The sequence below is a fragment of the Cyprinodon variegatus genome, unplaced genomic scaffold, assembly GCF_000732505.1.
Source record: "Cyprinodon variegatus isolate N-32 unplaced genomic scaffold, C_variegatus-1.0 Scaffold646, whole genome shotgun sequence".
Taxonomy (NCBI): Eukaryota; Metazoa; Chordata; class Actinopteri; order Cyprinodontiformes; family Cyprinodontidae; genus Cyprinodon; species Cyprinodon variegatus.
Genome location: NW_015151099.1, coordinates 206,523 through 216,797, shown reverse-complemented (window position 1 = coordinate 216,797; position 10,275 = coordinate 206,523). Strand labels below are relative to the sequence as shown.

Here is a 10,275-nt window from a genome sequence, read left to right as displayed (position 1 = left end):
GGAGAGGTCGTTATAAATGAAGCTTAGAGTTCAAAGCTGCTCGACACTCAACAGGCTCCGCTTCAGACTTGACTCAGTTCAAATAGCTGTAAATCAGAAACCACATTGGTTCAGAGCTCTTAGTTATTGCTTTACATCTAGAGATATAAATGATTGCACATGCAAAACTTAAGCTAGATCAAACTACTGGAAGTGGGTCAGGGGCATTACGTATTGAACAGCCCTCATATGTGAACACCTATCACAGGTGCAAAATAGTGCAATCACATGTAAACAAAAACAAGACAACTATTAGCAGTGCTACTGTACAAGACAATGTACAGTTGGAAAACTGAGAAACTTCGCCATTGGAACAAGACAAATGAAATTTAAAATAAAAAACAATTTCATTGTTTCATTTCAAGTGCATATTTTCTAATTATTTTATTAGAAGAGTAAAGATATTCATTCCATTGGCAGATCATCTCATTTACCTGCTCAAATTAAGGGTAACACAGTTAATTTAACCCTTTAAAGCCCCATCCAAGAATAAAACAAAACAGAAAATTATTATTTTTTTGTTTGAATTCCTTATTTGCCCTTTTAACAAAATATGTAAAAAGGAAAAACAGAAATAAATTTTTGATATTAATAATTTTTTACTATGCGATAAGTCAAGATTATTTTTTGTGTAGTCTTCTGACCTCTGTTATCAGGTATATCTGATTGTGTACATTAGGATTTTGAGCAAAGTTTTTACCATTAAATTATGCAAAAGGTGTCAGATGCAAAACATTTCAGAAACCGTATGTATCAAATACGATACATTAGGCATTACAGGGTTAAGAAATGTCGACTTATTTCTAGATTGTTTTTGCAGTGTGGGAAATGAGACTGTAACACTTGCTGCTGCGATCTTTATATATTTTAACACAATGACCATCTGATGACTAAACTTTTGATAAAACCCCCTGCAAATAAGAACATCATGGTTGTTCGATGCTGTAGCGCACAGATTGTTTACATTGAGACCGGTTTAACTTGGGAGTACCAATATGGCGGCTGGTGGCTTCACAACCAATGGGCAATCAGCAATTTAGACATGAGAGGTGGAAGCAGGTGTGAAGCTGTCACCTCCAGAGGCGTATTCAGGTCTGTGCTCCTGACTTTTCCTCTCTTTCACTATGATTTTCAACTTGTAAAAATGAATCCAGCACCTGCTCTTCTCACACTATTATTGTTGTTCATATTTACTTCCGCCGGCGAGTCGTATAAGATGGCCGCCAGAACCGGAAATGCAATGACGTCAGTCGCAAGCCTTATATGGTGAAAACGAAAGAAGCACAAAGGAAAGTTTTAAAGGTTCAAATTTGCACTAAAGAAGTGAAGTAGAGCTCTTTGCTTTAATACATACATATATATATATATATATATATATATATATATATATATATATATATATATATATATCAGAAGGTAAATCAAAAATTAAAAAGAAACAAACAGAAAACAAACAGAAAAAGGGCAAGAAAGATCTGATAGGGTTAAAAAAATCTGTAATAGTTAGAAATGACATAGAAAGAAGGATGAGAAGAGATAATTTATATTAGATTAAGAAATGGACACACCTGCTGGAATAAGTTTCTGTTTCTACCAGGGAAGAGAAATCATGAAATATGTGAGGAAAAGAAAATGTTGATCATGTTTTAATGGTTGCTATTAATATGCATCCGAAAGAGAGGATGAGGGAATTAATTAGAGAAAAAGGGAGAGAATGGAGCATTAAAGGGATTTTAGGGACATGTGGAGATAGGGAGGATATTAGGGCCATTAATAAAGCATTTTTTGCATAAAATGAAATTAAAAAATAGAATAAAGTAGGTGGAACCTTTACGCTACACACTCTTGTACAGTAGGTGTCGGTATGCAGCTTTAAGCTGTTTACAATCCGCCAATCAAATAAAAGAAGAAGAAGAAGGAACCATTGTAAAGATGAAATAGTTTCCTACCGGACCGGAAGTCTGTGAAACTGCGGATTGTGGCGGACTGATCATCGCTGATTGTCCATCTCTGCTCCGGGGCTCTTAAAGCTTTCCTTAGCAGCGCAGGTTTCGGCTCTAAATCTCTGTTAGCATTGTTAGCACTGTCAGCATTGTTAGCACTGTTAGCATTGTTAGCATTGGAAGAAACTAGCAGGCAGCCGCCTCCATTGTTCCCTCCCCCTCAGCGCCATGAGTTACTCTGACTGTGACTCTGACGGCTACCTGTCTCATGAAGACGCTGACTATGTTCCCTCAGGTGAGAATCGCAGGAAGATGTTTCAGGTTTAGTTGCTAAATAACCAGAATCCTCAGACAGGCTGAACAATCCTGCATCCTCCCCTGCCTCTGGTTAGGATGCAGTTTCAGTGAACAGTCCTGTTTCTGTCTACTGTTTGCTCTATTTGTTTAACCGTAAGAAAAAAAGCTTATATATCTTTTTACACGCAGTATATAAATGTTTTCTTTCAACCCTTTATAGGTTTAAAAGTGAAATACTTTACAAATCAACATTTCCAGCCAATAGTGTTACTGGAATCCAGGCAGATACCTTATTACCTTTGGAACATTCTAGAAATATGGATGTTTATGGTAACAATTAATGTCAATGTAATAAGAAGAAACGCCAACTTGCCTTAATATATTAAGAAAAATTACAAAAGTGCTTCTAGAAGAATTTCATGAAAAACAAACACATTTTTATTGGTCCAACATAACCTTAGAGGCATTAATGCCGATACTGGAACTGACATTTTTTTAGTTTATGAACCTAAATATAATTGTTAAATAGACTTATTTACTTTTTAACTTAACTTTTTAATTAGCTTATTACCTGTTTTTTCTCTTTAACTTTTTGTCCAACTTTATTTACAATAAATAATGTATCGTACAGCAACTGATTATAAAATAAAAACAATTTTACTTAAACTTTTTAACTTTCCATCTCAAATAAAATAAAAACATGAATATGTTGCCTGAAAGATAGTAAGGAATCTCTACTTTAAAGTTTTTAGTTTATAAACCTAAATATAATTATTAACTAGGCTTGTTAACTTTATAACTTTAAAATTAGCTTTTTCAGGTTCCTGTGAATCCTTAAAAAGTTAAAAGGCATTGAATTCTTCAATATAAAAATAAGGCCTTAATTGGTATTAAAATGTCTTAAATCAGACTTTCATAGATCTAAAAATTGTCACCAAGTCATAAATAGGATTTAGTTTTTGTCATTTGTATAAAAAATTAAAATGATTCCCAATAATTTTTTGCCATTTACCGAACGGCTGCGTTGGAAGAATTATTAGCTCTATCCTGACAGCAGAACCGATAAAAACAAACAGACCTTGGGGCGATGCGACAACTTTTTATCTGGACAACGTGGGGAGGTGTAAATGCAATGTAGTTTTCTGCACGTCTAAAACCAGAAGCAGGTAATTTAGATGAGGAATGTTGTACTTTGAGCAAGAAGTCATTGAAGCTCGGCATGATGGGAATCAAAGCTGTGGAGTCAGATGAGTGAAGAGGTAAAAACAAAGCCTCCGTTTTGTTCCTCGTCTCTGCACGGCCTCTACAGCATCTCCGGTAGCAGCAAACCTCCAGATAATGTTTGGCGGTTTGCGGACAATGAAAGCAGAGCTATTATAGACTTTGAGTCGGGATCAAAACAAAGTTTGTGAATTCCATTCATTAGTTGTTAAAAATATTTCTGTTATTAGTTTGTGTTTTACTTTCTTCCTCTATGGAATTTTTTTCAAAATTGTAAATATTTCTACTGGGCCAGAAATGAATGGTTTATGTTCAAATAAGCATCGGGTTACATTTGTTTCAACCAGGTTTTCTTGTGTTTATTGTGAAGTTGGTCTTAAAGTTTTATTTCAAGGGACAAAAAAGCCTAAAAAAGTCTTGAATTGAACTTGCCTGATGTTGTTGGAACCCTGTTTTAACCTTTTCTTGACTTTTTTTGTTTCAAACTTAATTTCCAGGAGGTAATAAATCATTCAAGGGCTCATCTAATTGGTCAAATACTAAACTCAGATGTACAGCCATGTAGCAGGATCTATGCTGAATGGCTTATATAGATATTGTGCTTCTAGACCTCACTGAGGGACGAGGAAGGATCTATAACTTGCCCTAAAGAGGATCCACAGAGCCTTTGTGGACGTGTTGAACCATCGTGTGTTCTTCTCTGTCTCAGATGATAACCTGAGTGAGGATGACATCAATGAGTGTGAGAAGGAGGACCCTCTGCATGAGGACGACGCCGTGCCTCATCCTGAAGCCGCTCAAAAGAAGAAAAAGAGAAGAAAGGACGTCGGCGTGAAGTGAGTGGAGCGGATGATAAAGTTTAGCCTGTGTCAGAACTTCCTGTCCCAGTGAGGCACCAAGCTGCCCGCTGTTCTGTCAGACCAGCATACCCCGTCAGACCAGAGGATTAGGCCACTGGGGAAAAAAAAGTTACCGGTAACTGATTTTTAAAGTTTATTTCAGTTTAATATGGGAAAAAAGTCAGAATTCTGACTTTTTTTCTCAGAATTCTGACTTTGTTCCCATATTAAACTGAAATAAAAGTTTCAAGTTTTACTCCCTGGAATGGGTGACAATAGTTGAATAAACGTTCGGCTCTCAAAAGGGTATTGGTGCCCTATTTGTTGGTACTCACTGATACCAATACCAACATTTTAGTGCTGGGTCGGGGGCCCGCCTGATACTGGTATCGGTGCAACACTAGTAAAAAACTCAGCGGTGCATTCTATAAAGCAAAGCTCTACTTAACGAGTCTGTGCAGCATCTAGAACTAGAACAGATAGAATGCTCATGTATTAAAAACATAATGAGATCTACGTCTAAAGAACAGAAAAACGCTGCTCTGACCTGCTCTGTCTGCTCCTCCTTATTCTTGTTTCTGTGAGGCTCAAAGACGATCGCTACTTTATCCGTTCTCTGTCCTCCTGAACTCCTATCATGGGGAAAGTTTTCTATTTTAATGTTTCATTCATGGTTTCCGCTCCAGTCTGTCCTGCTTACTATAAACACGATGAGTGACTCCAGACTGACTCTTTCCCCGTCAGATTAAAAGATTTTATTTAGCATTTTCCTCCAAAGCGGATGTTTTACTTTGAAACTGATTCCCTCTTCCTGTCAGACCCATGAAATTGCTGCTGAATTGCTGCGTAGTCCGACTGAAATGGACCTGGGCTCTATCTCAGTCGGAGCTACGCTGCCCCCTGCAGGAAATCATGCCCATTGACTTTCAATCAACGCTAAACGCCACAATTTTCTATGGGAATGGAGGCTAGATCGGGTTCAGTGTGTTCTGGCCCGTAGGGTTGGGTCAGCTGGATTTGTTTTCATGCTTTCAGTGTGAAGTGGTTTTACGGGTGTGGCCTAAACCCACTCAACTGTATTAGATGATAATGTTATTATTTCACAGTAAAAACTAAAAATCTTAGTTTTTCTAAATCTGTTTGAAACAGGAATAACAGCGAGAGGTTAAAGCAGGGAGGGAATGACGGCAGCGAGGAGGCAGCGCCGCTAAAGGAGGATGCCGATGATGAAGAGAAACGGAAGAAGAAATCAGATGACCTTTGGGCCAGTTTCCTGTCTGACATGGGATCAAGGCCCAAAGGCTCCGCCCCCACCTGCCCGTCAGAGACCGCCGAGGTGGGAAGCATGTTTCTCTGTCCTCTTCTTCATCATCGGGTCGGCCATGTTGGCTTCACTCTCTGCTGATTGGCCTGTTTTTTTTTTTTCTGGCAGGATGAACCTTCAGCTTCAAAGGTTACGACTTCTTCAGGGGCAGATTCCAAACCATCCGGACCTTCTAAGGTCACCATCACCAAGGTGTTTGACTTCGCTGGAGAAGAAGTGCGGTCAGTCTGAATCATTCAGGAGGAAAAAACGTTTGTTTTGAAATGAAGGCTCTGAGTTGATTCTCTATGAGCGGTGTCAGAGCCTGGTCCGCATCGCCAGCAATGAGTCGGACTCGTTTCCAGTGGAAGGTTGCCCTTTGTTACCGGTTTTGTTCATAACTTTTATGGACAGAATTTCTAGGCGCAGCCAAGGTATTGAGGGGATCCATTTTGGTGGCATCACCGTTAGGATCACGTCTCTGTTATTTGCAGATGATTTGGTTCTATTGGCTCCATCAGGGCGTGATCTACAGCTCTCACTTGAGTGGTTCGCGGCTGGGATGAGGATCAGTGCCTCCAAATCTGAGACCATGGTCTGGAGCCGGAAAAGAGTAGAGTGCCTTCTCTGGGTTAGTGGAGGAGTTTAAGTACCTCGTGGTCTTGTTCACGAATGAGGGGAAGATGGAGCGGGAGATAGATATGCGGATTGGTGCGGCGTCTGCTGTGAAGCGTGCGCTGTACCGGTCTGTAGTGGTGAAGAGAGAGCTGAGCCAAAAAGCAAAGCTCTCAATCTACCGGTCGATCTACGTTCCTACGCTCATCTATGGTCATGAGCTTTGGGTCATGACCGAAAGATTGAGATCCTGGATAGAAGCGACTAAAATGAGTTTCCGGAGAAGACTCAGAGTAGAGCCACTGCTCCTCCACATCGAGAGGTATCTGATTTGTTTGTCGTTTTTTTCAGTTTTAACGGCACTAGTGGCTCGTTTTAATGGACAGTAGGCCAAGACCATACCATACCAACTTTATTTATGAATCACTTTATGCACTGGACAGGACCAAAGTGCTTTACACAATCATAAAATACAACAAAAATTATAAAATAGAAAAAAATACGAGTGTAAAAAATGTAAAATACTTATTAGCATACAAACAGAATAAAACAAAGAAAAGACAAAAACCAAAAAAAGACATGCGGGAAAGGACCACAGGCCGGGTTCCAACCTGGGTAGCCTGAGTCAAGGACTAAGGCCTTCATACATGGGTTATGTGCGCTAACCACTGCGCCACCAAAGCACGCCCGGCTCCAGCATCTGGTTAGGATGCCTCCTGGATGTCTTCCTGCTGAGGGGTTCCAGGCACTTCCCACCGGGAGCAGGCAAAGGGGGAGGCCCAGCATACGCTGGAGGGACTCTGTTTCTTTGCTGGCCTGGGAGCGCCTTGGGATTCCTCCAGAAGTGGCAGCAGAGAGGGACGTCTGGGCCTCCCTACTGAAGCTGCTACCCCGGCAACCCGACCCCGGATAAGAGGAGGAAGAAGTTGGATGGATGGATGGATGGATGGATGGATCTGAGTCGAAGTTCAGGCTGATGGCATGTCTGCTGTTCTCACCATGTCTACCATGATCATTTCCATTAGCACCAGTAGATGGCGCAGCACACTCGGCTGATCATTCTCACAGTGAACGGCTATCACTATATGTTAATGTTTCTCCATCAGCTGTCTCTGTGGACGCCCTCTGCTACAGAGGACATGTGGAGCGCTGTACGCCTGGGGCGTGGTACGCCTCGCCTGGGGCGCGGTACGCGTGAGGAGAACAGCCCTGCAGTGACAGCCGCTGCAGGAGGAGGTTTGCAAAGATTAAAACCTTCATGTTCTCTGTAGGATGAACCTGAAGGTCCTACTGAAGCGGAACCACCAGGTCTCCTGGATCCCCGTCCTTTAGGGCGCAAAGAAGTCAGAAAGGGAAAGTCCTGGAGCGGCCTAGTCAAAGCCCAGATCAGGATTTCATTGAGAATTTCTGGGTGGTCTGAAACTGGGCTGAATGAACGCAGCAGAGAACAGATCTGCTGTTTCAGAGCACTGATTGTTGGTGTTCCTGTTTTCAGGGTGAATAAGGAGGTGTCGGCGGATTCCAGGGAAGCTAAGACTTATCTGAAGAGTCAGAGCGCTCAGCAGGAGGAGGGCCAGGAGGCAAGTCCGGCCTCGAAGAAGCCGACCCTCCCCGGGCCCAGGTAAAATCAATGTTTTATTCTCATAGATCTATAGATAGATCCATCCAGAACGTCAGGATTTACTGTAAGAAGTTATTTTCTGTGTCGTCTGTCTGTTGCGGGATCCTTTGCCATCAGTGCAGCTTCCCTTGAATGCCTCATCCTGTGGTTCTACTGAGGTCCAGGAGAAACCCAGGTGGCTTCAGTGGCTAGATTCTCTGTGGGGTTCTGGACAGGCCCGATGGCTGTCCAGAACCCGGTACCACCATGGTCACTGGACCAGCTTCTGCTTGGATCAGTGACTCCATCCAGCTTGTCAGCAGAAGTGTTCCAGAAGGTTCTGTTGGATCCCTGTTGTGACCCATTGGACCAGAACCAGCCATGACACAGCGGCCCAAACATCACCGTTTGTAGAACCTTTGCTCTTAAGATTCAAGCAGCGTAGAGAAAAAAGTCCAGTTCTCTGCTTCTAACCCCAGATACTCAGGTTTTCCTTCCACTAAACTTTCTATACATCCAGCATTCTGTGAGGAAGCAGTTTCTTCTCTCTGTGGCCATAAATGACCAGAGTCTTCCTCACAATTGGTTGGTCGTTACGGTTAAAGCGCTCTTCCCTCGACAGGTGGCGTCTGGTCACCGCCGAGCGCGGCGTGGAGAGGAGCACATCCTTCTTTCCACAGCAGAAAACCCAGACGGGACAAAGGAAATGGTTCTGAAGCAGAAGGAAGCAGCACTGTCCACAACCCATTTCCTTCTGATCTGGGTGAGAGGGAGAGAGAGGAAGCAGGAAGTGGCCATCAGAGCCGTTTATCTGGTCGGATTCTGCCTCGCCTCATGGAAGCGTTAAAAAGAGAGAAGAAGGAGGAGGTCTTGGTGGGAGAAAGTGGAGGGTTCTGTACTGACAGACGTGGCGACATAAACCTTATAAAATCAAACAGTCAGCGCCTTCATGGTTTAAAGCTTTTTTTTTTTTTTTTAGCTCCCTTAATTAACCCCTTAAACCCAGAGAGGCTTAGGATCAAATTCAGCCTGAAACTACATCTGTGAAGTAAATCCAGTTCTATAAATTGGAAATATAATTGTTTGTAATTCTATGACAGAACGGCATTGAGGAATATTTTTTAGGCGGAACTACTATTCTAAATGTCACCATGTCTGATTTATAGGTGATTAATAAAAGAAAAAATTAAAAAGATTAAGCAAAACTACTAATTTTCACTAAAACAAACTCTGCAAAACACCATGAAAGCCCATTAGAAACTCTGGATGAACCCTCAGACTTTATAGATCCACATCTTCACTATAATTCAAGCTAATCTGGACTGAATAAAGGTCTGGTTATCGTCCAGCAGCAGTGTGTCTCAGTGAGCTCGTCGCAGATATTTTTTGATTTCTGCCCAGTATTGAAGCGTGGTCTGCGCTATGCTATTCCACGGCACAACGCCAGAGGGCCAATCAGGAACTAGCTGTGGGTCTAGATACGGTCGAGGCGGTGAGGAAGTGGGGGCAAGTTTGTGCAACAACAGAGGGACATGAGGGCCAAAAAGAATGGGGATCAAGGTGGAAAAATGGTCCCAGCGTTCTCACGCAACTCGCTCTTCTAGCTGCTCCATCTTCACCAGTCATTTTCCTCAATTGCAGTCAGACAAACAAAACAAGCCGGTAAGGAACCAAACAGGAAATACCCATAGTGTAGAGCGGATGGAAATCTGACCAATCAGAGGCCTTCTGTCTGCGGGCACCTACCATTTTGGAGAGGAGCAGCAGAGTGTCTGCGGAGGGGGTGGGGCATATCTGCGTTCACTGCAATAGAAACGCAGACGACCTGGTTTCTGAGTATAAATCAGCCTTAATAAGTTGAAGCATGTTTGTTCCACAAAGGTTTTAGTGGGCAGGGTGCTGGTTGGGAATGTGATGTTTGCACACCGCCAAAAGTGGCCAAATTATGCTAAAATGCATTTGTGTCAGCTCATCAAAGGGAATCTGGTCAGATAAAAATGCTGATTTCCAATATTGGAGACTTTCTGCACAAGACAAAGCCCTAAGATTTAGTCGTTTATTCATCGAAATTTACCAAACTGAATAGAAAATTAGAATAACAGAGCAGCTTATGTAACGCATGCTGGTTAAATCACCTGAAATGGTCGCACAATGACCTCCGACCCCTCCTTGGAAAGCTCTGAGCCTCTAGTTTCCAATGATGGCGGCCATTAGGGGGCGGGGCTAAAAATGAATACCTGCTGTTGCATTACTCCCGCAGAGTCTCACATGTCAGGTGGAATTTTAAATCTCATTTTATTTGTTTACAGAGCTATAAAGCAGAAATTATTTGTAAAAAAAATCATTTTTAAAGATGTTTTAGAAATTCTAAAGCCCCATGTAAATGGCGTGTGGATGAAACACCATGTGACTGAGTTT

At 42.0% G+C, this 10,275-nt stretch overlaps 1 protein-coding gene across 1 annotated transcript in view; it reads left to right on the top strand.

Moving 5' to 3' along the window:
- The first annotated feature begins 2,099 nt into the window (after positions 1-2,099).
- Positions 2,100-10,275, top strand: part of cfdp1 (craniofacial development protein 1) — a 13,547-nt gene continuing 5,371 nt past the window's right edge. The window contains exons 1-5 of the mRNA XM_015393532.1: positions 2,100-2,277; positions 4,210-4,336; positions 5,489-5,675; positions 5,772-5,884; positions 7,753-7,878. Of these exons, the coding sequence (XP_015249018.1) occupies positions 2,211-2,277; positions 4,210-4,336; positions 5,489-5,675; positions 5,772-5,884; positions 7,753-7,878 (620 nt within the window). The 5' untranslated portion in view covers positions 2,100-2,210. The remainder of the gene's footprint in view (positions 2,278-4,209; positions 4,337-5,488; positions 5,676-5,771; positions 5,885-7,752; positions 7,879-10,275) is intronic.